This window comes from Falco naumanni, chromosome 15, assembly GCF_017639655.2.
Source record: "Falco naumanni isolate bFalNau1 chromosome 15, bFalNau1.pat, whole genome shotgun sequence".
NCBI classification, from domain to species: domain Eukaryota; kingdom Metazoa; phylum Chordata; class Aves; order Falconiformes; family Falconidae; genus Falco; species Falco naumanni.
Window position 1 is genome coordinate 11,994,572 of NC_054068.1, and position 27,547 is coordinate 12,022,118.

The 27,547-nt window shown below is 38.4% G+C and overlaps 3 protein-coding genes across 8 annotated transcripts in view; 2 read left to right on the plus strand and 1 right to left on the minus strand.

Moving 5' to 3' along the window:
* RHPN2 (rhophilin Rho GTPase binding protein 2) overlaps positions 1-18,726 on the plus strand; it is a 30,886-nt gene extending 12,160 nt beyond the window's left edge. For both annotated transcript variants that reach the window (XM_040615136.1, XM_040615137.1), the window contains 13 exons: positions 1,885-2,013; positions 5,328-5,403; positions 6,413-6,490; positions 7,162-7,286; positions 8,208-8,374; positions 10,678-10,865; positions 12,181-12,337; positions 12,791-12,910; positions 13,007-13,201; positions 13,968-14,044; positions 14,834-14,980; positions 15,768-15,923; positions 17,221-18,726. In XM_040615136.1, the coding sequence (XP_040471070.1) occupies positions 1,885-2,013; positions 5,328-5,403; positions 6,413-6,490; positions 7,162-7,286; positions 8,208-8,374; positions 10,678-10,865; positions 12,181-12,337; positions 12,791-12,910; positions 13,007-13,201; positions 13,968-14,044; positions 14,834-14,980; positions 15,768-15,923; positions 17,221-17,472 (1,867 nt within the window). In that variant the 3' untranslated portion in view covers positions 17,473-18,726. The remainder of the gene's footprint in view (positions 1-1,884; positions 2,014-5,327; positions 5,404-6,412; positions 6,491-7,161; positions 7,287-8,207; positions 8,375-10,677; positions 10,866-12,180; positions 12,338-12,790; positions 12,911-13,006; positions 13,202-13,967; positions 14,045-14,833; positions 14,981-15,767; positions 15,924-17,220) is intronic.
* Positions 18,727-20,553: 1,827 nt separating this feature from the next.
* FAAP24 (FA core complex associated protein 24) lies at positions 20,554-23,909 on the minus strand. 4 transcript variants are annotated; one of them, XM_040615142.1, is made up of 6 exons: positions 23,548-23,741; positions 23,282-23,389; positions 23,012-23,163; positions 22,222-22,361; positions 21,778-21,930; positions 20,554-21,149 (listed from the first exon to the last, which is right to left on the minus strand). In XM_040615142.1, the coding sequence occupies exons 3-6, from the start codon at positions 23,121-23,123 to the stop codon at positions 20,907-20,909; spliced, it is 648 nt and encodes a 215-aa protein (XP_040471076.1). In that variant the 5' UTR covers positions 23,124-23,163; positions 23,282-23,389; positions 23,548-23,741; the 3' UTR covers positions 20,554-20,906. The 4 variants fall into 4 exon arrangements, with proteins under 4 accessions (XP_040471076.1, XP_040471073.1, XP_040471074.1 ...); XM_040615139.1 differs by lacking the exons at positions 23,282-23,389; positions 23,548-23,741 and adding an exon at positions 23,754-23,909; XM_040615140.1 differs by lacking the exons at positions 23,282-23,389; positions 23,548-23,741 and adding an exon at positions 23,750-23,909.
* Positions 23,910-24,103: 194 nt separating this feature from the next.
* The window catches only part of CEP89 (centrosomal protein 89), a 37,739-nt gene continuing 34,295 nt past the window's right edge, over positions 24,104-27,547 (plus strand). For both annotated transcript variants that reach the window (XM_040615339.1, XM_040615340.1), the window contains exons 1-3: positions 24,104-24,211; positions 26,016-26,122; positions 27,393-27,542. In XM_040615339.1, coding sequence (XP_040471273.1) covers positions 24,173-24,211; positions 26,016-26,122; positions 27,393-27,542 — 296 coding nt within the window. In that variant the 5' untranslated portion in view covers positions 24,104-24,172. The remainder of the gene's footprint in view (positions 24,212-26,015; positions 26,123-27,392; positions 27,543-27,547) is intronic.

Sequence of the window (27,547 nt, forward strand, 5' to 3'; positions counted from 1 at the left end):
CTAATTCTTTGAAAGAAGCAATTTTAAAGTAACCTGACTACTAGATAGTTCACATGACTAGACCTGTTTACAGTCTCCTAAGGAAAACCGTAAATAAACAAGGTTTTTGTTTTCAGATTCTGGTTTCATTTCATGAAGTTCTAAAAGAAACAAACCGATTGCTGTCCACAAGGAGTGTCCTGCAGTAGGACTTGTGAAAAAACTGGAAATGCAGGTTTCTTTACTTTCAGCTGAAAGTAAATGCTAGGCTTGAAACAAGTGATCCATATAGCGCAAAGACTTTTGTCTTTAAAACTTCTGAAAGTCACAGTCTCCTTTTCGTTGTCTTTTGTTATGGAAGTTCTGATTTAAAACTGAATGCAGAGTAGATTTGTGTGGATCTCAAGGATATCATGTTGCCCCTGTTGGTGTCTTTTGCTGTTTGACTTTACAAAGTATGTCTACAGTGCAAAAACATGAAAAGGTAATCCAATTAACTCTAAATTGGCATGGACGTTGGCAGCAATATAGCTGTATTGGAGAAGTTCACCTGGATGGAACATTGGGGTTTCTGAAAAAGGTACTAGAATCCCTCCCGTGGAGGCTGGTAAGCTAGATCAAACACGGAGCCTTAGTAAATTATAATTAAATTGCTGCTAGTGTCAAAGCTCACCCAGTTACCTATGTGGTGCTGCCTTTATCAAGGAAGATCCACTCCACCCTGTGTTCGTGTCCAGTTTAGTTTATGCAGGCAGCAGATGTTAACATTGCTTAATTTAAGCAATCTCAAGTATTCAGTAAAGTACAGCGTAGAAAATTCACAGATAACACATTTATAATATGAAGTACAAGCTTAAGAGTTTTAGCCTCGGAATAACTAGTTCTTCAGCAGAGGGTTGTTCCAAGTGGAGCCTAGGTGTATGAGAGTGTTATTCATAAATATTTATGAAGGTGAATTTTATCTTAAAATAAAGGTAAATGCAAAATGCTGCAAACTTAAGTTTGTTGTTGCCTAATGATTTGGATTCTCTAATACAGGGGTACAGTATCTTAAGCCTGTGTATGGTTCAAGGCTGTTTATCTTAAACTCATATCTGCGGTTATAGATAACAGTTTAAGTCTCTTGAAAATAGTAATACTGTATGGGAATCAGGTTAGAAATAGTGATAAAATATCCTGAAATACACAAATAAGAAGTCACGCAAATGCTCTGGCAGGGTCTAAATGCAAACATCCACTGTGCTAGCAGTTCAAAATGGTGTCATGTAAATATAAAGATAATATAAATAATGGCAAGGGAAACAAGCAAACAAAAAAATCCTATTTGTATCTGGCAAAATAAAATTATAGAGAAAATTGTATTGTATTAAAAGAAATATCTTTCTACCTCTATATTTGGTTGTAGAACATTCTGTAGTAACAGTTCTATGGGAGAGTTGTTTTCTTTTATTATTAGGATCAGAAGTCTCAACTGATCATTATTCAGTTTATAAAATGGGGAAGTCTCTTTTGAAAAAATAACTCCTGACTCTCCCCACTTCCACCCTTATAACTTTTGGGAAAAGGTCACATAATCTGCAAATAAGATGGTAATTCTGTTTAAGAAGCTTTAGTTTTGTTGATTAAGGGTCAGGCTTATTTTCAAATACAGTAATGGCACAAAAAAATGTAGCATATAGCCAACCTGTGTGTCTGTGTGCTGTTATCTGGAAACTATCCCAGGCTGTCTCTTGACAGAAAAACCTAATGAATTCTGAAACGAAGTCTTGTATCATCTCTTAAGGAGATAAAAAAAAAAAAAAAATCTTAAAAATGCTGAGAATGCTAGCAAGGGATTCAACCAAGCTTATGCACAAACCCTTTTCCTCGGCAGTAAAAAATTTGTATGTCTCTTTCTTTCTGCAGAGCAACCACCAACAATAAAGTACGAGAGCAGGTACTACTGGAACTGAGTTTTGTAAACTCAGACCTGCAGATCTTAAAGGAGGAATTGGAAGGGCTTAATATCTCAGTAGAAGTTTATCAAAATACAGAGTAAGTATAAAGCTAAATTACTCAATTTTTAACAGATCTTCTGTTTACCCTTGGAAACAAAACTGTTTCTAGGTGGATGTGAATGCTGTAGAATAGACACGAAAGAACAGAGAGCTTGATAAGAAGAGAACATACTTGATTTGTTGACTAAGGGTTAGTCTGCATATTTGTCTTTCACTTGGGAAAGGTGTGTACCATTAATCCTTAGATATGGAGTTCCCTTTTGGAAGAGAGTTGCAAGAATTGAAAACTCCTAGGGCTGTAGACAGAGCCACGTGGCACCTGGCAGAATTTCCACTCCTAGAATGGCTGATTGGTTCAGTGCATTCTGGAGTGAGCAAACCTAGTGATGTACTTAGTATCTGTTCTCAAATCCAGTGCATACAACAGTCCTCTTTTTAGGTGGAGAACAGAAGTACAACACTGATTTGGAGCTCAAAGCAGAGCTGAGGTAATCTTTAAGGTGTGTGCTTCAGTGATAGAAATCTGTAAATTAGCTGGGTAAAACAGAGGAATTCTTAGTAATGAAGCTGAAAGTTTTCAAAGATACTTTTCTAACTTTAAAGATCATGCTAAACTTCAAATTGAAATGGGTCCCTCAAAGATAAAACTTAAAGAGTATTCGTTGCCTGCACACTGCAGCGATTTCTGTATCCATGTCTTGTTGCTCCTGAAACCAAGTGTTTACTACTTAATTAACATTAGCAGCTCAAGAGGCAAATTGAAGTACTTCATGTGATGTGGGGTATAACTTTGGGTCCCTCTTAGCACTGTTTTCATTTAGGTGTTAACTTCCAGGTGGACTACAAGGCGTTATTAATTAGAGGGACTAAGCACATTTCCAGTGGGGTATCTTTCAACTGAATGCTGATCTGATGCAAAACATCTACGTTTAATTTTTCTCAAAAAGAAACTTGTGCTAAAGCTCCTGCCCTCCACCCCCATGGCAAACTTTGACAAGTTTTTGATGCAAAAATGTTTTTTGTTCAAGATTTTACCAGTCTTCGTATGTGCGTGTGAGCATAGAGAGACAGTATGAAAGTTAAGGCTGTGGAAATGAGAACAAGACTCCAGAAGTACTATTCCTTCTTCTAGCTAAAGAATATTCAAAATACTTGGATTCTCAAGGGAGGGTGAGCAGTAGGTCAGGCCCCAAGGCAGGTAGAAGCCTTGTGGCTGGGCAGTAGTATGCTTTTTATTCAATCCTGATCCTTCTTCCCCAATCTGTTTTGAGTGGTGTTTTACCTTTCTGATGCTGTTCATTCTAAGCTCTAAATGCTTTTTATATTCCATTAGCTAAAATAATTAGCTCCCTCTGTAACTGCTCTCCAGCCTTTAATAGCAAAGAGCTAATAATAGTTGCTCTCTGAATCTATTGTGCATGTAGTCATCAACGTGAGGTCACACCCACGTTACTGGGTTACACTGTGTTGTGTTACACCAGTCTGAAGGGCTGGCCTTCCTAGTACTTGCATGCATCTCAGCTGGATTGAGAGGCATGATGCTATTTCTACTCAGTCCTGGAAATCCAGGAACACCTCCCTAACTGTTCAGTGCCCCCATGATGTTAACTCCATGGGTGTGGTACCTTAAAAACTTCAATTCAATTCCTTTGAATGACAAATGCTGGTGTCTACAGGGACTGTGGGTAGTACTAGAACTCATTGAACCACTAAGTTAGGATTTCTTTTGCATGTGTCTCACTTCCTTTTGGGGTAAGAGTCTTGATATAATCTATTGTAAAACTCTTGTGGTTTCTTCTAAAAGCTTCATCAGTGTTGTGGTTTAACCCCAGCTGGTAACTAAGTACCACACCCCCACTGCCCCCCAAGGGATGGGGAGGAGAATCGGAAAGGAATGTAAAACCCTGAGGGTCAAGATAAGAACAATTCAATAATTGAAATAAAATAATGATAATAACAACAGTTATAGTGAAAAGGCGGGAGAATGGGAGAGGAATGAAATCCAAAGGGAAGGCAGGAAAGAAAAGAAGTGATGCACAATACAGTTGCTCACCCCCCACTGACCAATGCCCCGCCGGTGTCCAGGCAGCAGTCCAGAGCCCTGGCCAACCCCCTAGTTTATATACTGAACATGATGTCCCACCCCACGGTGTGGAATACCTCTTTGGCTGGTTTGGGTCAGCTGTCCTGGCTGTGTCCCCTCTAAACTTCTTGTGTCACTCCAGCCCTCTCACTGGCAAGGCCTGAGAAACTGAAAAGTCCTTGACTTAGTGTAAACATCACCCAGCAACAACTAAATACATCGGTGTCCTATCAACTTTGTTCTCACACCACATCCAAAACACAGCGCTGCATCAGCCACTAAGAAGAAAATTAACTCTGTCCCAGCTGAAACCAGGATAGTCCGAAATCAGATCGTTTGCACTAACTGTAGTGGTGTTTTGGCTCTGTATCTTGGAAGTCCTTTTCAAGATAGCAGGGCCACTTCCTGGATTGTGCCCACAGTTTAAGGACTCTTCCTCTAACTGGAAGCGATTCTGATCTTTATTTTTTATTATTGGGTAATACACTTAGTGGAAGAGCAGTATATATATAGCTTTTGAAGGATAAACGGTGCTCTTTAATTCATAGTAGTCTTATTAGCTAGTGTTGTTTACTGATGTGATCCAGGCTTAAGTCCATGATACAGATGTATATTCACTTGAGGTTCATATTTTTTTAAGTCACAGTTCTCATCCTTATTGCCCTTTGATATTTTAGAGGTTGACTTGTTTAGAGTTTAGCACCTAGCATTGTCTAGAAACTAAGTAGTTTTCAGACTTCCTATTCTTACACCTTTTACTGTTGAAGTTGCTATATTTTGGCCCTGCTTTTCCCTCTGTTAGGGGAAAGCACACATCACTTCTACATGTGAAACCATGGGTAGCATGTAAAATACTGGTGGTAACTATTGATAATTACCATAGCTCTTACCGTGGCAGATCTTCTAGCAGCTGTGGAGCTGTTTTCTGTCCATATAACTTGTGAAGGTGTATAAAGGTTGAGCTACGTTGCAGCAAGCCAGCCATTGAGAGTCTCCTTTTCTTTCCTTGAAGGAAAAACAGACTCAAATGAAAAAAACCCAGCAGAGGCAAGTAGCTTTCTTCAGTCTCTTCTTGAGGAGTCACAGGCCATTAAGTAGACTTTCTTGGGCAGGAAGGAGCGGAGCTGTTATAAATTTACCTTTTACTTGAACACCCATCAGCACAGAAGCTTCTGTGATCAAATGAAACAAAAGTAACTATCTTATCAACAGACAAACAGGAAACAAGAATTTCTGAATCTTTTTCTTTTTTTTTTTTTTTTCCATAGAGAGACTTTCAGCATTCCCTTGGTACCTCTTGGCCTCAAAGAAACAAAAGAAGTAGACTTTACGCTCCCCCTCAAGGTAAATTGGAGAGACACATTTCAGAACAAGTAGTTAACAGAAGTAACTTCCATTTCAGATTTGTTTAAAGAAGCAGAAGTAATTTATGTACAAATTATTTTTTATTTGCCTCAAAACTGAAATCACAATGTGTTAAAAATTAGCCACCAATTATTTGGGTTGTGCTCATATGTAACTAGGACAAGGAGTCAGAAGACATTATAAGAAATCCCACTTTGGAGACAGTAGATTTAAACCAAAGAGAATAAAAATGCCTTCTACAGTTTTTGTTTCCAATAAGACTATTGATTCCTATTGTTAAGTGTGAAAGGAAGTAGTAATGAAGGTTTTACTCAACGTAACGGTGATATTCCAACTTGCACTAACCAGGTTAGTTCAGTTGGGAAGCAGTGTCGCAGCATTATCACTGCTTGCTTGTTAGCTAATACACTTTGCTGGCTGTTTGTGCCACCTTCTGTATTGTTTGGACTACTGTGTATTGTGCAATGTAGATTTTAATCTCATGGTAAACTATCTTCTATCGCTGTAGCATTTGCCTCGGCTTTTACTTCTGCAGGTTAATCTCTATGTTCAGATTGTGGTACCACTTGATGCCATTGCAGCTTTGTTAATTTAAGTGGAATTGCCCTAACATAGCTGACGAGAATTTGGCAGTCTCTTCTGTTAACAAGTTTTTATGGTCACTTGATTCTCTTGTTATTTTAGCTAACAGGGTTCACTTGTCCCTTTCAAAGCCACTAAACGTTGTTGTTTTAAAACCCAATGGAGTTGATGTAATAGGTGTTTGGTTCCTTTACATCAGACTGAAACTTCTTGTCTTCAGATATCAAATAAAATTATTAGTTTAATTGTCTTTTTGTGGTCTCATTGTTATATGTTACTGTACTATTGACTGAAAGGGAGTAGACACCATGCAAATCACAACTGAATCTGTACTGTTTGCAACTGCAGAAAAAAATGATTACTTTAGGTTAATTTTAGATATTCCAGTTCTTTACTTTTTTTTTAGGACTTTATTCTGGAACATTATAGTGAAGACAGTTCTGAGTATGAAGATGAAATAGCAGATCTCATGGACCTGAGACAGGTAAGTTCAAGTAGGGTATACCATGAGGTCTTTTAATCTACAGTTGTAAATAACAACATTTGTATGGAACCAGCATGTGCTATTATTGCTTATAACTTATCATACTCTTATTGACTTAATTTCTGAGATATGGAACATCAGTCTTCGTTGTCCAAGAGCTTTACAATGTGAGTAGAGAACAAGTGAAGAAAAGGATGAAGTTATGCAAAGTGATTGAGCTATTCACACAATTTTGTAAATCCTGTAAATCTAAGATTTGTCTTATTTTTACTTTGAAGTATTTTAATTTAGCAGAAAGAGTGTTGAAGTGAGTTTTTCTGGCAAAATATTGTAGTAGAATGGTGGTTATTTCTAACTATTGTTTGTTTCCTGTATTATACTAGAAATACAAACATTCTTTGTAGCTTTCATAAAATACCTACAATCTTTATTTAATTTTAGAGACTTGCCAGACAGATCCCCTTTGCTTAAAGGTTACGTGCTACTTGTGTGTAGCTGAAAAACTCTTGTTTGGAATGCATCCATATGGCCTTAAGCTTACTGTTCTCAGATTCCACACATTTCTATTGATATGCAGAAGTCCAAAGGAAGCAGAGCTTTAACCTTGGTGTTGCAGTATTCATCCTGTAACTTAACACAATATATTTTATTTTAATCTGTTGTATTTTAAGGCCTGCCGCACTCCTAGCCGAGATGAAGCTGGCATTGAGATGTTGATAAGCTATTTCCTTCAACTTGGTTATGTAGAAAACAGATTTTTCCCACCTACCAGGCACATGGGAGTTTTATTTACATGGTAAGTGTGTAGTTCATGTTTGGCTTCTCTTCTGTTTCAGAACACTGTTAACCATTAACTGTCTTCTGTTTAATTTGAAGCATCAGTGTGTTTCTTCCTACCTCGCTCCCTGCAGTGTGTGTTGTTAACCTTTCGGGGTTTTTTAGTGTTAAGAGTAAACCTGAATACAACACACCCTTTTCATGCTTAAAAGTGAAACAATTGGCTAGCTTATGATTTGGGCTACAGGTTAGTACAAGGGGAAAAAGAGAGAAAATAATCTTCATTTTGGACAACTGCACATGTGTCCTTGACTCTCAGCTGCGGTGCATGAAGCAGATGGGGAATGGGTTACACCTTAGTTCCCCTCCTTCAATTTGTTAAGATGACCATCTGGACCAGAAAAGGAGGAGAGACTTAATTTATTATAGTGGAGTGTTTACTATATTTATGAGCAAAGTTTGACTCTGAATTCAGAGGTTTTATTTTTATCATGAAAAAGATTACTACCATGCAGCCAAGAGGAACTGTTAAATTTCTAGTCATAACTGCAGATAGAAACCTGAAAATACAAGCTATGAAGGATTTGACCATGCTAATAGTTAGTATTTGGCAACATCTAAGTACAAGAACATAGCAGCACATATGGATACTTTCCCAGTATACTGTCAGCCTCTGTGGTATTTCACAGGCACTTTTGAGTTAGATACAGTATGCTTACAGAGACCCTGCTGAAAACTAAGCCTCAGATAAAGCCGTTCTCTGGCTTGCAGCATCTAGATTATCCTCACAGTATGGGATGGTATTTCTGTTCACTTTAATTTTCACTGTAGCATAACGATTACTAAGAATTCCGCTGCTCTTTTGGAAAAACAGAATGAAAATATCTGTTGTTTCGATGGACTCTGCTAATTTTAACACTTCTAATATTTGTTTCCCAAGGTATGATTCCTTCACAGGTGTCCCAGTGTGTCAGCGAAATCTGTTACTTGAAAAAGCTAGCATTTTATTCAACATTGGAGCCCTCTACACGCAGATTGGAACAAGATGCAATCGTCAGACCCAGGCTGGACTTGAAAATGCTGTTGATGCTTTTCAGAGAGCTGCAGGTACAAATATTCAAATATTGGGAAGGTCTTTATGCACATGTTCCTAATCTCACCCTGACATCCTCCATCACCAACTGACTTCATTACACAAAAAAGGAGGAATAGGGAAATTGAAGCCCACTGAAGAGCTGAGATGGCACTTCAATCCAAAACTCGGAACTGTAGTCTGAACATGCAGATAAAGACAGTGAATACTGTGGTTAATGATTAATGAACCGTGGTTCAAAGGTCCAAGTAATAGCCCTAACATGAACTGCTTCACTGTTCATTCTTTGTTTCACCAACATAGCTGCTTTTACCTCAGTGATATTACATTGGCATAAAATCAGATTTAAAGGCTGATAAAGGGCTTAAAACCTAGCTTTCCTTATGGTTTCTGCAAAATTAATCTTACTGTGTTCTCTGGTGAAATTTGCAATTAATTGGAAGTTGACTATATTTTCCATAGGTTCCAAAGGCAGACAGGTTCAAAATACTCAAGCTCTGTCCCAAGCAAGGAAGAATACAGATTCTAATAAAGGCAATCACATCCTTTGAATTAACATGTTACAGAAGTTTTTGGTTTGGATTTGTTTGGGGTTTTTTTCAGTGTAGCTTTTCTAATTTTTTTCTAAATGTCATCTGTGCTACACATAATGCTTAAAGACATGACCTGTGTAATTAATAGCTACTGTAAGATTTATTTTTGCACTAGGAATCTGTAGCTGTCAGTTTCCACTGTATGGGTAGTTTTATCATCTACAAACTGTGGACCACAGAGTTGGATTGTCATAAAACCCCTCTTTTGAATACACAGCCATCAAAAAATATTTCTTCATGCATTTATTAAATAAATTATTTTTCAGCCTTTGTATTTAATCTAAATGAAATTTCAATACTAAAATCAATCTAAAATCAATCAATCTAAAAGAAATTTCTCCATTTTGCTGCTGCTCCTTCCATTTTGCAGATAAGAAATCACTGCTTTTCGCTTCAGTGTATTTACAGAACAGAATTAATTCACAAATTGAAATGCATCATTTGCTACTACACTACCTTTGTAGGGCCCCAAAGCAACGTGCTTAGGAGGCATTTCATTGTACCTGTGCATGGCTCCGTAACACTGTTCATTATGTTGGTAGAGACGTGATATAGAGCATGTATTAACCATTTCTCTGCGCTGAATGGAAAATGTTGTACAGAGCTTACCCTCAACAAAGCTCTTGGTATGTATATACTTATGTGATAGGGAGAAATATGTTGAGAAAAAAAATATATTTCCCCCCCTGCCTGTACTTTCAGTTCCTTTCAATAGGGCACTGCATCAGCACTTGGGATGTGCCTGGCAAGTTTGGGGTTGATTTTTTTTTTTTTTTGGAAAAAAGGCAAAGATTGCCATAATTCAAATTTGTGTAAGAGCATATTAGTAAGTTAAAAGACAAAAGTTAACACAGAACATGAAAAACCTCTGAAACTGATAGTAGGAAAATACAGCATAACATGGCCAGAACTGAATGTAGTGGCAAGAACTAAGATAACAGAAGTTGGGACACTTGAAAAACCAGAGGTCTTATCATTAAGCTTTTGTAGTAGTATCAGCAATTAGCAGGCTAGTAGAACCCACTAAACCTGTTGGATGACATGCATACTTGAAGGTTACACTTCCATCCCTGAAACTGTTACTTAATATTTGCACTATAGTTAGTGTTTGTTTTTAATTGATAAATGATGGAAACTATTCATGCGTTGATAGAACCAAATGTCTAGAGCAGAATCTAATTTTACCCTATTAAATACACTGGTTTAGTTTACTTACAGGGATGGAACTGAGCTTTCATTTGGACACAGCAGCACTTAGCATCTGGAAAGGAGGTTCATAATTAACTACATTTATAAGTTTGTGGTTTTTCCTTCCATCCAAGTGTTCTATATTCACCTCCTTATGGCTGCATAGATTTCTTTTTCTTGTCCTGTGTATAAGCCCTAGCCTACCACTTCCATATACGAGTCACGTTCAGTTCAATACAGCTTTATGGTCAATCACAAGAACTGTTACAAGCAGATCTGAAGGTATTGCCCTTAAAATCTGCAGCTTCTGTTGCTCTTCTGAATTGTAATTTTGAGAACTGTGCCTGGAGATGTTTGATGGGAATGCAAAGCAAAACCTGTACAGTTTAATTTCATGTGTACCAAGAATCCCTTCAAATTGCTGTTGTTCATTACTAGAAAGTATGCTCTCCATCTTTATCATTGTAGTACATGCTAGAAGTAAGTTCACTTGTTTCTCTCTTTGTAATGCTGACAAAGCCATTTTGTAATTTCAGGAGTCCTAAGCTACTTAAAGGAGACCTTTACTCACACACCGAGTTATGATATGAGCCCAGCTATGCTGAATGTATTAGTAAAAATGATGCTTGCACAAGCTCAAGAGTGTGTTTTTGAGCAGATTGGTCTTCCTGGAATACGCAATGAGTTCTTCACACTAGTGAAAATGACACAGGAAGCTGCCAAGGTAAAATAGGAGACTTAAAAGTCAGTCTTTAAAATAACTGTTTACAGTGCTGTGTTACTTGCTACAGCTTCTAGTAATACTAACAGAATTTATTAAACCTAAATGTTAACAACTGTTACTGAAAACCAGAAGTAACAAGGGACAGCTGACAACCTATAATGACAATCACAACCTTTCAGAAGATTAAAACACAAATAGCTGCAGTCTAAATATTATTTTAGAACTGTTGTGTTTTTTCTTTTAAATTCATCATTCATGAAGTTTAAACAGAAACATGCTGGAACACTGGGGCAGTGAACTTGCCAAAGCTTTTTTACAAGCTATTTATTGTATGCTCTTTCAAACAGTATAGATCTTGTCCACAGAACAACATACAAAAGGACAGTGTTGTTTGTGTAGTTCTCTGTTAAGTATTGAACACAACCTGTCTTATTTCCCAGCAGGTGGAGGTTATGCAAACTTAAAAAGCTGAAGTCCAAAAGAATAACTAAATTGTAACTGGGGAAGGACCCTGATGAGCAGTCAGTTGGTAGTTGCAGAGCTGTCTTGGGGCTTGTCTGAAAAATGGAGGCAGGCTGTGCCCCAGAAGGTAGTGTTTGTACTTGATTGAGGTCGCTGACATCAAAAATCGGGTATGCCAACAAGATACGAAAATGCTTCCTGAGCCATTTCAGAGTAGCAGAGCTATGATTGGTTCCATACTAGATAAATGGGCAAAGCTTTTCCTACCAACCCTGTAAAGCCACCCTGACCTGTCTGTAGGATCGATCAGCTGTAGAGGAAAGGTTTTTGGATTGTGTCAGTTTGGAGTTGTTTGATCCATTAAAGCAGCATTCACTACTTGACAAACCTATTTTATTTCCTCTGCATAAAGAATAGTAGCCCAGTTTTAAATAAGACCACACAAACTTAAGGCTAGATATGACTCCACAGTTTCAGAAGTGAAGCACAAACCTACTGTACAAGTAATATGCTTCACTCTTTTTCTCAGCAGACTTCATGCAATAAGATGTATTTGTAAATTAAGAACTGTTAATTTTATGGTGTTTTTATTTTAACTTTGAAGCCATATAGATTGACTGACTTGGTTTATCTGTTCTTATACAAAATTTTTACTTTTCTTGTAAGGGAAAAATCAGAGATGGAATTTCAAATCTTCTCAAAACTTAATTCCAACCCTTTCTAACCATCTCCCCCAGCCCCTCTTTGATGTGATGCACATGAAATTATCTTAAAGCTGAATATAATATCCCTTGCTTGAGCTCCTAATAAGCAATGTTACATTATCATATTTCAATTTTGTGCTTTATTTTAGGTGGGAGAGGTTTACATGCTGGTTAACACTGCAATGAATCAGGAACCAGTGAAAGAGAATATCCCCTATTCCTGGTCTAAACTGGCACAGATAAAGTCAGACCATTACAAAGCGCTGGCACATTACTTCATTGCCACCATTCTGTGTGACCATGAATGTAAGAATCTTACATTTTCTATATATTCATGTAACTAACATTAACAAACCATAAACAGTTATAATTTGGTCTATGAATAAGACTAGGAGCCAGGAATTTTGGGGTTTCAATATATGTTAATTTGTGGCCATTTTCCCATTCAGATTTGAAGCCATGCTTTTTTGTTCTTTACAGAAGAATGTGGAAGTCCAATAAACTAACTTCTGCAGAAACAAAAGAAGTATTATACCCATTATATGCTACTGAATTGTTTGATTCTTGTCAATATGTTCTGGCATGTAAATATTATTTGGATATTGCAGATGATAAAACTGTAAAAGTCCTAAAAACTTGAAATTCCTATCAATATGTGTGTGTAAATATTTGACTGCCTTTGGAGAAAAGGTAGTAGCAATTACACAACGTTACACCTAAAGATGTGTAATGGTTAATGTTCTGTATCAATTATTCCAGTGCAGTCTGGTGATGATGAAGATCAGCAGGAGAAAGCCTTGTCACAGTTGTATGACTACATGCCTGAAGGATTGATAGTTCTCACCGTTCTAAAGGACAAAGTTCAGAGAAAACAATTGGGTAACTGCCAGATTCTCACAGCTACTAGATACAGTTTGAAAATAACCTCGTATTTATTGTCTATGGATGACAACCAACAATTCTGATTTTTTTCAGGGAAAGCACACTTACGCAAAGCCATTGTTTATCATGAAGAAGCTCTAAGAGTCTGTGGTCTATGCAAAAAGCTTCGAAACATTGATGTTCTTCAGGAGGTTCTGACAGTTGCACATAAGCGCTCACTTCTCAAATATGCTCAGCAAGAGACAGAAGATGACTTTCTCAGTCTAATCCAGGCTCCAGATATCCTTCGTAAGTGTATATAGGTAGAAATAGAGGGTATTAACCTTACATGTATATGCTTTCATGGGGATATGCCTTTATATGATATATTTATACATATATAATATGCATCCATACATAGTATAAATAATGTACAACTTATATACTTAAACATTTGAGTTCAGATTCCTTGCATGTTTCCTCTATCACAGATAAATGAATTTTGTTACAGCTGCTTTACAATGTTTCTGTCTCTGGTCACAATTTTCTGGGGTAGATAACAGTAATTACTTACAACTCAGCTTTTTTGGTGACTGTTTTGTGAGCTAGAAAAAATAGGGAAACTTTAAAAGCTAAAATCATACGGGGAAAACTAGTAACTGTCTCCTGTAGCACGAATCTTCTACTAGTCTAAGTTGTTAACTCACTTTGACTGCTATTGATTCTTCCTACTTTAGTCCAGCACGTCCAGCTGTTTCCTCTTTGGGAGCAGTGGGAAAGAATGAGCACTGGTTTTAAATATTTCTCAAAGGAAAATAAATTAAAGAGGAGAATAGCTTAGTTTTGTTTGGATGGATTGTTTTAAGTTTTGTGTATTGATACTATGAGCTCTGAAGGGATTTTTAAGGTGATACAGATATTTGCCTTACAAATTCCCACAAAAAGTGAGCTTTTCTACAGCCTGGTAAGAATTTAGGAGAAATTTCTATCTAGCTTGGAATGCAAAAAAAAGTATTTTGTATGCCTTTCAACTAATACTTGAGAGAAAATGAATTTGTTCTTCTTTTTGTTTTAGCTAAAACAGAGCATAAAATAGAAACAATTGCTCCTCAGTTTTCCAAGGTGAAAGTTAAAGATTTCTTTCACAGACTGGTACGTAACATGCTAATACCAACGAACCTCTGTCATTTTGCTGGCAAGTATAAATTCACTCTAATGTGAGGAAAGGGACACGAGCATTTTAGCCTGAAAAACTGATCCTGTATTAACTGGGGGGTTTTGTCAGATGCTACTGGAGAGATCATTCGTAGCCTCAGAGGTGTAAGTCACCTTGAGACTAGCAAAGAATAGAAGTGCTATTGTAAATGGCTTTGCACAGCATTCGTTCTTGAAAACCTTTGTGAAAGTCCCATGAAGTTTCAATGGGTAATTGCATACAACTTAAAGGTGGGGAGAAACACAAAGTACTTGGAGACAGGCATGCAGAATGTGTAATGTTGCATGCTACAAAGCCGGTCTTTAAGGTGGCTCTGTGTATCAGTGGCCAAAGGGAACTGGGAGTTGCAGTTAGGGTCAGAATATGCAGTGTTTCACAAATCAATTTATCTTCTCCAAAATGAAGTAACATAGAACCTTAGAGCCTGCTGCAGCCAGAAGATTCTGCACACTTTTAACAGAGATCTCAGAACAACTTGGCATTTGCTGTGATCCCACTCTGTTGGAAGTATCACCTGAACAGTCATGAAATAGGGCTGAGCACTTCAGGGGGTAGCTTAAACTTCTAGGATAAATATCACTGCTCCATTTTAGTGGAAGTAGCTGGAAGTTAACCTGAGTAAAATCTACATAAGATGAGCTTAAAGCATTATAACTTAAAAAATGCAAATGTTTACTTACAAATAACAGTAAACCGTCATGTGCCTGTGGCTATGTTACTTACAGGGCCCACTGACAGTGTTCTCAGCCAAGCAGAGATGGACGGCTCCACGTACCATACGCATCCACCATGAAGCAGGAGAGCTAGGATTCAGTCTTAAAGGAGGTTCACCAGTACAGATTTATTGTCTCGATCCAGTTTGCACTGCAGCTGTAAGTACATCGGTGCAATATTAATAATTTATCACCGGACTTGAGCATTCCAGTCTTTTAAACGTAACTGCAGCTTGTTAATACTGGTGCATGGCATATTTATTGGGTTCTCCTATACGTCAGTATAGTAGAGTCATATAATCTGAACACATTCTGTGCTACATACACCTTTGGTGTTAGAGTACCTGTATCCCTGACATCACATTAAACTAGAATTGATTTCTTGCCCTGTTCACACTTAATAGATATGAAGTCCCAACAATTTTTTCCCCCATCTAGTTCAGGAAGTTGTAAGGGATAAAGGCTTTAGAAAGTAGCAACAATAAGGATGAGGATCAGGAAGGCAAGGTAGCATGTGCCCAAAGCAGCATGCAGTGATGAGCACAGTTCAGCTATAGGAAAGGCAGAAGCAACTACAGAAGTACAAATAAAAATACTGAAGAAATGGAAGTAAAATCTGGAGAATGTATCTCATGGGGGACGATAGCATAGCAAAAAACAAGTTTCCTTTATTTAAGGAGAAAAGTGAAAAGGACATAGAAAGAGCCAGCATTTGAGATTACCATTGATAAATGTGATTCTGCCAACTCAAATAGGTAATTTGTGTACTCAAAAAGTTACCTGTGTCTGTGTTACATACACAATTTTATTCCACGTGTTTGGCTAGGCAGTGGTTTTGTAGCATCTAAGAAGGAGATGCCTTTAGGGCAGATACCATGTGGTGACAAAAACATTTTGTGCATCTTTACAATTCCAGATCATAACCTTTGCAAATTTTTTTTGACAGTCGATGGGCCTAAAAGAAGGTGACTACATTGTATCAGTTGGTGGCGTGGATTGCAAGTGGCTCGGAGTGAACGAGGTGCTGGAAAAATTCAAAAGTGTGGGAGAGCGGCCCATTGAGATTGAGGTTATCAGTTGCCAGGATACAGCGGCATCTATGGTATGTAATGAGGCAAATGCGTTTTGCAGATTGGATATGTGAGAGTTTTTCACTTTCCTGGCTTCAGTCCCTGATTTGTGTTTACTTTCATGTAGTCGGATCCCACACCAGCAGTGAATATATAAAGTATTCAGGCATGTGTTCAGTTTTAAACAGTCTGTTTAAATCATCATGAGTTAGCAAGCTAAAGTACAGTCTTTGTGTGCATAAGAATATTTGGGTGGGTTGTTTTTTTTGGTTTTGTTTTTTTTAGTGGAGCTCCTTAGATTAATTGCATTATAAATTCCAGGGTATATTTTATTTTTCCCCTAACTTGTCCCAGAGGATGAAAATATTACCCTGTTCAGCACTGGAAATGCCACAATGAAACAATAATGGAATGAAATAGAACATCCGTGACCATGTGCTTATTTTATATGTTGTTAACATAAATGATCTGTGACTTTTGTATTAGATCATAGATTAATGAATGTATTTTTTATTTTGGTGGACTTATAATTGTCTAGTCAGTTATTAAGCTGCTGTAGAAGCTTTAGACTGAGGAAAAATGATCACAAGATTAAAAAATGTTAAGCTCTAAATAACAAACTTACTTGTAGTGTGAGAGAACCTGTAGTTCAGCTAAATCCACTGCTTCATGCTTCTAACATTCCCTGGCAAGCTTAGGCACTGAAGTAGTGTTGCCTTAGAAGCGAGCAAGGTGCTCTTACTGCTGTTAGGTTTTTGTGTTTTAAGAAGTTAATTTTTCCTTATTGAAAATAAGGACTTGCACACCTGCCATTCCAAGCTGCTACTGGAAACAAGAGGGTAGAGTATAATCAGGCTGCTTCAGGGCACAGCTGAGACAGAGAAAGCTGTGCCTTTCGGGTATCCCGAAAGAATGTCCCACAGTAGCTCTTGTCATAGTTGCAATTGACATGGAACCTGACCAAAGACAGCAAAAAAATCTTCCCTTCAGAGATCTGTGCAAGAACTACATATATAAGCTTTGTAGAGAGGTTAGTATATGTATTGTATAGTTATAGTTACATTTACTGGCTTCTAGCATAACACAACCCATGGAAAAGATTCACAAGTCCCTTTATGCTTTGCATAGCGTAACCTTGAGTCTACACGGGCAAAATACCAGAATCGCAGCACGCTGAAGGGCCTTGTATTCAATTATGATGTCATTAGCACAGAAAACTTGCTGTAGTCTGCTTTGGAAAACTACTTGCACAGTAACCTTTTGTTATCGTCAAAATTTTTGACCCATTTTGGGTGACTGATTCTTGTAATGCTTCTCCTTTCCCTACAGCATAGTAAGAGTGCAACTTACTCTGTGGGTATGCAGAAGACATACTCCTTAATCTGTTTAGCCATGGAAGAGGATAAGATTGATCAGACCAAGAAAGCCCCACTGAAACTGCCTTTTCTAAGTTGGGGAACTAAAAATAGACAGAAAGCTGCAAGCACCCTCTGCCTGCCTTCAGTGGTGGCTGGAAGTTCTCCGATTAAGAAGAAGCTTTCTCCCTTCACGCTTCTGAATACGGAAAGTTCATTGTACTGAGTCTTTCAGAAGGATCTGTTAACATGATATTTTTCTTTACAATGTATTTTAAAAAATGTCGATCAATTTTATCTTTATATAGATGTGTGTATAACTTCAGACAAATGCCAGTGACTTCATTTACTGTATTGAGCCACTATGAAGGTCAGAGGCTGCCAAAAACTATAAAAACTGAAGTATTTGAAGGTTAGAATGAAATGGTTTGGGAGATATGCAATAACAAGATGTAGATTATACAATGGCTTACATGAGGACTGGATTCCTTTGGAATTGCAAAACACTGTATTGTGACTGGTTTTTTATAACTGATAGATGGGAGTTATTTATTACAAACTTGATGCTGCATGCAAAACATTAGGGGACACGTTAAAGGATGATTTTGCTGTACAAGTTTAGAGTTCATAACAAATCATTTAACACGACTTCAAGGAATTATCTTAAACTACAGGTGGAGAGGATAACATTATTCAGAGAAACTAGCCTTGTGCCAAGGGGCAGTGTCATATAGTTGTTTTTACACAGAGACATTTGCTTTCTGAGAGTACTAGGTGTAGTCTACTGAATAGTTAAATTTAATTCTGGAAGAGAATTAGAAGGCTTAGAAGTCAAAAGATCTTTTGAACTACAAAAGGCTTTTACTCTGCTCCTTTTCTGATCTAGGCTACATTTTAAATGCCTGCTGATTCAGTTGTTAAACAGGCTTTACTCCAAATTTAAAATTATTTAACATACTTACCATAAGACTTGTATCTCATCATCTTGTTAAAATTGATAGCTGTGGAATAAATCTCAAAACTGACCTATTGCAGTGTATTGATCAAGAGTACATAAACTGTGGTGATGCTTTAAAATATGAGAAATGCTTGAGAGTCTTAAGTAGCAGAATTTCTTTATTATCACATCAGATAAAAACCCCAAATCAATATAAAACCATCCTCCTCCCCTTAGAACAATTAATGAGTAGGTATTGGCTATATATATTAAGGAGGGAGAGAAAAAAATTAACTGAGCATTTCTGTGAAATTTTCTATTTTATGAAATTGAAAGTAATTGAAAATTGCTAACACTGTAGTGTTAGTTAGCATTTGCCATCTACAGAGTAGATATATGCTGTTTGATACTCAAAACTTAAAATATGGGGACAGTTTGCACCTGGGTGTGAACTTTGAAGTTGTCATTTATTTTTAGTTTCTTACATAATAGGTGTAAATATGTTGATGACACGTATTTAAGAATAAAAATCAGATGCTGTTATTTAGTAGTAGCTTTTTGATTCTGCTACGGCTTGGATGATACAGCATAATTTAGCGCTGGCATACCTCTTGCATGTTTCTGTATTGTTGCTTACAAAGAACTAAGAAACTGTCTTTCTTAAAAGTTTCTAAGTTCCTATATTATGGCCTAAAACGTGCTTCCTTATAAAAAGTGTTAACATATTACAGAGCTTCCCTACAAAGGTTACAGAAAAAAAAAAAAAGTAAATTACTTGGACTCACCTATTGTTAGTAGGTATTCTTCATGTGTATTTGTAGCAGCACTTTTTTCACACACAAGCAGCAGCAGTCATACACTGATACACAAGACCCTGCCATACAATATTTTATACAGAAGAGATTTACTCTGCATATATGGCTAAAATGACTATCCAGCTAATGAAATCTTTAGCACCATCACATGAATCGCCCTTCCAGCTCTTCATGTCTTCATGCCTGCTATGATAGTCTTCCTGCAAAGATCTGCCTGTTTAATTAACCTTTCATTCCCACCATCACACTTGCTTGTCCTTGAGGAAATATTGGGGTGGGGGTCTTTTTTTATTTCACACACCCACCCCTGCCCTCAATTCACACCAAAATTTGGCCTTCCTAAGTGCCATACAGCTACATACTTACTATTTCCTGTCAGCTAACTAAAGACTCTTTCTACACTGAGTGGTAGCTAACAGCTAACTTAAGGCAAATATTAACTTCACAGCAAGTTGCAGTCTTGCTCAGACCACAGGAGTACTTGTAACAAGTTTCTATACACAACGATGTATAGGGCTATAAAGCCCTAATCATAAAGGTTTCCAATAGATTAGTTGAGCTTATAATTCCATCCATACTAATTGTTACTACTTTTATTGAACTTTATTTAATGCACTGAACAGATGGCCATTTGAAATAGTAAAAAGGTGTTTGCCTTGCAACATCAACAGCCATGAACCTTTAGATGTGAAATCCAGTCTCCATAGCAAAGTGACACAGTCTAAGAGGAAATAAAACCTAAACAAAGAGTTTTATAAAGAAGCTTAAGCATTCCCTAGTTGTAAAGAATGTATCTTTTCCTATAGTTCTAGAAATTCTGTTTATTATTCAGTAAATTAAATGTTTATGACCAAATTGTAAGTGTATTTTCATCCCGAGTATGGAATCAATGTAAGTAAACAGGTCTATCTGCTGACCGCTCTAACTGGCAGATGAGATTGATTACAGAGGTGCCAAGGTTCTAGTATTTGCTTCTCTTTAGTGTACAAAAGCGCGTTGAAAATCCTGTTCCACTCCCTGCCTGCTGTGATCCAAAGCCCAAGTAGTAGCAAAGCAGCTTTTCACACACCTCCTTAATGGGTACATAAGGCAAAAGGCAATTTCACCCTTAGGATAATATAATTTAAAATAAAATGCAAGATGTCAGTAAAACCAATCATCTTCATAAGTAACTTTTGAAAAGGATACTAGATGAACAGGATTAATTATGAATTTTGATCAAAGCTTCCCACATTATTTTCTTTGTAGTGTATAGTATAGTATACTTGCTATAATTAATGATTATAGCTGATAATATGTCAAAATAATATTGTAATATATTATCATTATCCCAAACTATATTCAAAAGTGCAACATGAAGATTTTGGATATTGGACACAAGGAAATAAATTTGGTAACACCCTGTGAACTGAAAAAGAAACCAGAAAAATAAGCTAGTTTTAAGCCAAAGATGTATACCAGTTGGAGTTCCTTTAGGAAGTCCTAAGAATCATAAATCAAAGGTATTACTATAAAGCACGGTATGCTAACTCAGTTACTGAGAAGGTAACACCACTCCCATATTAACAAGGTGTTTATTTTTGGAAGACAAAATCAAGCAACTTGCTTTCAATTTTTTTTTCTTTGGATGCTGAAAAAAACCAGCTTTCTCTCTGTTTTTTGTACAAGATAAATGCAAAACACTTTACAGCCCTCTTTTCAAGGCAGTTCTCACAGCTCTATCAACTTAAGCAGAACACATGTAAAGAAGCAGCAGCAGAGTAATAATCTAAACAACTAGTCAATACGCTCCAGTTGTTACCCAGGATTACAGAAATCACTGTCGTATGTGATTATTAAAAAAATAATTTTATAATTCACAAGAAACACAAAAAGGTTTGTTTTCCAAAACGGCACTACCCATGCGTGTCAGGAACATAAAAAGGTATAAATCTGTTGTGCTACTGTTTGTCCAACTACCAGCTCAAGCTCTTTGACAGATGCATTGCATAGACGGTGGAGGCTTCCAAACTGTTGCAGTAAAAGCAGAGCTTTTGTTTTCCCAACTCCTGGAATTTGTTGAACCGTCCGAAAGAGTGATGGCTCTGCCAGCTGAGAACACTGCTTCCGAAGAAAGGGGTTACTACTGTGATCCTTACTTTGTTCCCGGACCTGAAGAAAAACAAAACCGTATGTGACGCTGAGTGCCCTCTGCTGGAATTCTGGTTTGGGTTTTTAAAATAGTTTCTTTCATCTCAGAGGAGCTCATCACTAGGAAGTTTTAAAAACAAGCTCTCTCCTTATGCGTGTGCCCTTATTAAGAATTTTGATGCAGATCCACAAAGTCTCACTAGGAAAAGAACAATTTCTTAATATCAACCATGAACTAAAACAATGATTTTGTCCTCCTTTTGATGGAATCAGATGAAACAACTTAAGAACACAGTTTCCCCAGCCTGAGACGAAGCAAAATCTCAAGTTGGTTTTGACAGAGGCCTTGAGTGAAGATTGCCTAACGCTATCCAGTGACACCTCAGTGCAAAATCAGATTAAAAAAATCCAGTATGATACCCTTCGATTTTTTTTCCCTTTGTTTCCAAATGAGCTCTTTTTACTGAGCTCTACTACCATATTCCTACTGCAGGATACTTATTCTGTGCATTCAAACAACAAAATATGTTGCGTGCCTTTTTAAGATCCCAGTATTCTTTCTGAAACAAGTGATGATTGTGGGAAAAGAGGTAATTCTCCTCATGTCTTGTATTTTAATAAAGGTTTGTCCACTACCATAGAAACTTACTAGCTGAGTAATAAGTTGAGAAGCTTCTCCTTGATTTCCTACAGGAAGCAACACCATTCCAAGTTCTAGCACAACAAACTTTTGTACTGCTGAGAAGTACTGATCACTTATTTGGGTTTTCTCTACAATTACTATTCCACTGAGACGGCTGGCCTGTATTGAAAGGAAAAAAGAAGACCTTGTTAATGACAAGCTGATGAAATGCAACAGAGAGAAAACTGTCAAGTATGAGCTGCCTGAAAGCAAATCACGGGAAGAAAAGAAGTTGCAGCAACAGTACTGAGCTTTAATACAGTATTATTACACAGCTGCGTAATTTTTCAGTTTTCAAGTGGAGCTAAATTTCTGTGATAATTGCCATTAGAATTCAAAAAATAACACAAGAAGCATGGAATAAACAAACACCAATGCAAACTTTTCCTTTTCTCCTTATGTAGTACTTACATTCCTAAACCGAACCAATCTTCGTTTGAATTCATCCCCTGCAACCAAATCTGCTTCGGAAATATATAAAATGCAAGTTCTGTTTGAAAGATGAAAATCCACAAGTCCCAAGCCATCTTCAAAGATGAGTCTAATTTTCCCTTACGGTGACATTGTTGAAAGAAAAAAATACAGTAGTTAAAAATATACTAATAATTACTTCACAGCACAACCTTCCTAACGTGTCAATAATACTAGCGACTCGGCAACAAACTTCATATTCTTTAAAAGCTTTTCTTGTCTTTAAGCAAAATTGGTACGAGCAATCCAAAGTACCCTGTGATGCCTTTCATAATGCCAATTAATAGCACTTCCAAACTACAGATCTGAAAGTGCCATAGCTTCTCAGTAAACTCTGGACTTGAACAAAAACATCACAAGCTATTCTGGAAGGATCACCTTAATTTAGTTTGCTGTGCCAACAGACGATAGCACAGTCCCAGTACCCATATAAATTCAAGTGACTTCAGTGGAGATGCCTACTCACAATAACCCCATTGCTGTGGTCCCCAAGAAGCAGATACTTCTGCTTCTCTGCAGTGCTCAGCATCTATGCAAATATGACTGAACTGATCATGGGGATACCAAACAGACAAACAGGAATTTTCAGCCTGCTAATACAGGCTGTATGACAAAGACGGAACCAGTCAGGCAGAGTAAAGCATATTCCAACTAATCTTAACAATACTGGGTGATAGAGAGGAATGCTTCACCCGAATCGTTTTGCCTCTTCCAATTTGTTTGTGCTTACCTTGTAGCCTTTGGGCTATCTCTGACCCTCTCCACTTCTCATTTCCAATTACATGCCCATAAGGGACAGCTATAGATCCTACTGACACAGTAGAGTTTGCTTTTGTTGTCATCAGGCTTCCTTGAAATCTTTACTTCATTAGCAGTTACACCCTAGAAAGAAATGTGGAAGACACTAATACATTTTATAAACCTGTTCCAAACCTGATTTTATGATTGGAATTTACAACATCTAATACTCTGTAAGAGTATTCTTCCTCCCCAAAGCTACCTTTGTTACTGTAATGCATCAAAATTGGTAAGCAACTCTGTTCTCTTCAATACAGGGTGTTAGCTTGCAAATTCCACTCCCAACCTTGCCAGTCGATCCGAAACCCACCTGAATTAAGACACACAAACGGTGAAAAAACCGCACTGCCTTTCCTGCGCCTTCACTCATCCCTGAAAGCCTGCTTCAGTTACAAAGCTGACCCCAGAGGCACCTCCAGCCCTCAGCTGGCAGAAGTATCCAGACGGATTATTACAAAGAGAGATTACCGTCAGGTTTACCAGCTTTCTGCAGTGTTCTGACTTTAGGAAGAGACCGGAATCTTGGTGGCTAAGGCATGCTGTAATTAGGAGAGCCACAGACCAGCCGGTACCCACGCAAACACTGCCCCCCCGAGCCACATCCTGCAGCGGGGCCCGCTCTGAGAGGAGCGGGGGACGGCCCCAGGGGTGGCCCCGGCGCCCCGCCGACCTGCCTGAAGAGGCTGAGCTCCGTCCCGGGTGCTCCGAGCTCCGGGGGTCGCAGTCCTTCAGCCGGAGGACGCAGCGCAGCCCCACCGGCAGCGAGATCCCTCCGCCGCCTCAGGAACGGCGCCGGCCCGCAGCTACCGCCCGCCTCCGGGCGCGCGCCTGGCTGACAGCGGCGCTGACAAATAGGAAGCGAGAGCTCCGCCGGCCGCCAGCGAATGAGGAGGCGGGGCGAGCCCGGCCTCGCCGCTGGTAGGTTGCTAGGGCCGGGGTGGCGTGAGTAAGACGCGTGCTGACTGGGGGAGCGCACGCCCGCAGCCAATCCGCCGCGCTTTTGTTACCAGGCGGGTCGCAACTGGAAAGCGTCCGAAGCGGGGAGACTGTCGTCGAGAAGCAGCGGCACAGAGCCGTCCCCTACCCGGTCGCGATGCCGTTCCGTTTCTGGAAAAGACGGAAGAACTCCTTTGTGAGTACGGGTCCGTCCAGGGCGGGCCTGCGCCCCCGGGAAGCAGGGCCAGCGGCGGGGGGGGGCCCTCAGGGCGGGCGGCCGCGCCCTGCGGTTGACGCCGGCCATCGCTGAGCACTTTGAAGTGAATAACGGAGAGAAAAATAAATCGTAAGCGAAGAAAAGAAGGCGCCCGGACGCCGGGCGCTCTCCTTTTTCTCAGCACTGGGCTTGTCCGTCTCCCCCAGAAGCAGCCGGCTTGGCGGGGCGGTGTGCCCGGCGCCCGTCCCCTCAGGGCGGCCCGTGGGCGCTGGCGGGCCCCGGGCGGGGGTGCCGCTCCCTCCTTTCCAGCGGTAAGGAGAACTGATAGACGTTCTTCGTGAAATCTCAGAGCAGGCAAGGATTGTAGGCTTGTCAGTAGCGGTGTGGGTATTGTCTTCTAACGTACTTGAAGTAATTGAAGGGGTTTTTAGTATTACAGTGAAAATAAACTATTGATCTTCTGTTCTTGCCTTTTGCTGTGGGCCAGCAGCCTTTTACCTCAGCTATGTTGCCTGGACCCTAGTAAGACCTCTACAGTCGACAGCCTTTAGTAAACAAACTGGTGCATGCCAGACAGATTTGCGTAATTAAGGAGCAGTACGTTTGCAAGATAAGACCAAATAAAAAGACAGCCTTTGTAATGCACCATTTAGTTATTTGATGCACCTTCCTGTAAAGACACCAATATTTCCCAGTTCACCTGTTTATTTTATCCTGCTGGAGAAGACAATTAAAGAATAATTGGGGAAAAAAAAATCTCTGTAGCAGAAGTAGCAGAAGCATAGCCTTTTTTTCTCTATTAAAAAGTAGTATCTGTCTGAAGGTGATGGACTTTGTTGTGACATAGTATTTTCTGATGTCTAGAGAGGCAGCGGGCACAAATTTAAACATAGAAAATTCAACTTAAACATAAACATAATAATAATAAAAATACTGTGTGGGTGGTCCTTAATAGTTTTTAAAAATACCGTGAGTGTGATACAACACTGGAACAGGTTGCTCAGGGAGGTCTGTGGGGTCTCCACCCCTGGAGATACTCAAAACCTGACTGGACAGGATCCCAGGCTGCCCTCTCTGGTAGACTCAGGTTGACTTTGCTTTTAGCAGGGACTTGGACAAGACAATCTCCAGAGCTTCCTTCCAACCTCAACTGTTATGTGATTACAGTCAAAGTACTTTTTGTAGGGAACTATGGTCCTGGTTTTCCTGAGTTGATATTTAATGTTATCCTTTAAAAAAAATTGTTGGGTTTGCTGATAAAAATGCATTAGGATTTTTTTTCTTTTATTCAGGTTGAACCTTTGACTGCAAGACTTGTTTAGTGATAGTTTTTTTCTTCCATCTCATACTACTATGGCTGAGGATTACTTCTGACAGACTCTTTCTACAAGAAAGGGACTAATATTGTTACTCTGAAGCAGGGTTCAAATATTTTGAAGAAAATTAATTACTAGTACTCCTTTTTTCATGTGTATATATACAGGAAAAACCCAAACTTGAGTAAGTTAAAATTCTCTTTTTGCAGACTGTGATATAGTGGGTGGAAAACCTACATTCATGGGTCATGTAAATTACATTTCTAACCTTCATTAGTAGCTGTTCATACATGTTAAAAAGTTAAAATTGGAACCATTTCAAGTCTTCTGTTTACATTAATTGCATGTAATTGTTCTTCCTTTTTGTATCATTTTGCATTGTGAGTTTTTGTGCATGTTCAATTCTCTGTTTTTTCAATTGTGATTCTTAAAGTCATTGTCAACTAATTTTATTTTAAATTGTTTAGAAACATGTAACTCATGGCCTGATCCCTGCTGCTACCATAGCTCCTAAACCTGCAGTTCCCTGCACCCCTTCCCCTTGTAGTCCAAACCCTCCTCCAGAAGGGCCCAGGTAGGTTTTGAGTTTTGTTTGGGTTTTTTGCTTTGTCAACTACAATAGCATACTAGAAGAGCATGATTAGAAGAATTGCATGTCCTTGCTGCAGTGTTTACGTGAACCTTTTCATAAATAGAACATATTTTTATTTGGAGCAGTTCCCTTCTTTGAACTTTAAAGATACTTATTTTTCTCCCACTCCTAAGCATGCTAAATAATTAGGACAATGACCATCATGAATAAGTAATTTATTATAAATCTGAGTCAATTAAAGACAAATGGACTATTTAAAGTTAGGACTATTTTTAATTTGGCTGCTATGGTAGAGTGTAGGACTGTGCAATACCAGTACCATGACTCAGGAAATTTTAACTCACCAGAAAAGCCTAAATTAAATGTGACTGACATGCCATTTTCATTTTATTGCATATTAAAGAAAGCAGGGACTTAAAAAAACTGGCATGTAAAACCATGTTGAATTGGATTTGAGTTAGCTCTATAGGCCAATTAGATAAAGAAAAGATACAAATTTATTTTTCTTTTCATTTGTAGTTTCTTACAGTTATTCTTTTATGTTTTCTCTACATTTAGTTCAATTCTGGTTGTTTTCTGTGGTCTTTCTAGGGTCTGTAACATTCCTACTTAATCGTGGTTCATTTCTTCTTCCTTTTTGACCTCCAGTTATTGTCATTCCTGTTACAGTCCTCACCATTTCTCTCCTTTCATCTTTGTTTCTACTTGTTTCTTCCTTTTCATCTTACCTTCTCTATACTCCGCAGCATCCTATCTACTAATGCTTGCCCTAGGTTGTGGCGTGCCAGCATTAACGGCTTCAGAATTATCAGTAAAACTTTCAGAGTAGGGAATAATGGAAACTAAGAGCTAGAATAGCAGAACATGGAACACTTTCAAAACAATGCCAGGTAGTATTGTTATGGCTAAAGTGAATGCTAAGTACTGTAAACTATCAGTGTCAATTTTGGGAATGTGACTCAGTATATTCCATGATTTTCATGCATGTGATTTGGGAAAACCAATAGGTACTGTACTTTACTCTTAGATAGTTGTGTTATGATAGCTTGCCCAGTTTTGTGCTTTACTTTGGGAGTTAATAGTTTATAACCAGTCCCTTAGCACTTCAGTAGTGTTTGTGCTTGTTAACTGTGAACATTTTGCTTTGCTTAAATAGTGAAGACATTTTGCAAAGGAAAAAAAAAATATGAAATGTGGAGCACAGAGAAGACTTTTAAGTATTGTTTCACTGCTTTATTCTGTTTTCTTCCAGATCTGCTCTAGCAGCAGCTGTCCTTTCAGCAACGCTAACAGGGCGCACTACTGCTCTTCCTCTGCCTTTGCAGAGGTCTGAAAATTATTCCACCTGTGTGGAACCAGAATGTTTTGAACCATATGCGACAGTTGCAGACCTTAGAATGGGGTAAT

Coding starts and splice junctions, on each gene's coding strand:
- FAAP24 (XM_040615139.1), bottom strand. CDS start 23,123: ATGACAACAAAAGCAAACTCTACTGTGTCAGTAGGATCTATAGCTGTC. Junction 22,362..23,011: donor GATAGCCCAAAGGCTACAAG/GTAAGCACAAAC, acceptor TGTCACCGTAAG/GGAAAATTAGACTCATCTTT. Junction 21,150..21,777: donor CTCAACTTATTACTCAGCTA/GTAAGTTTCTAT, acceptor GTTTTTCTTCAG/GTCCGGGAACAAAGTAAGGA.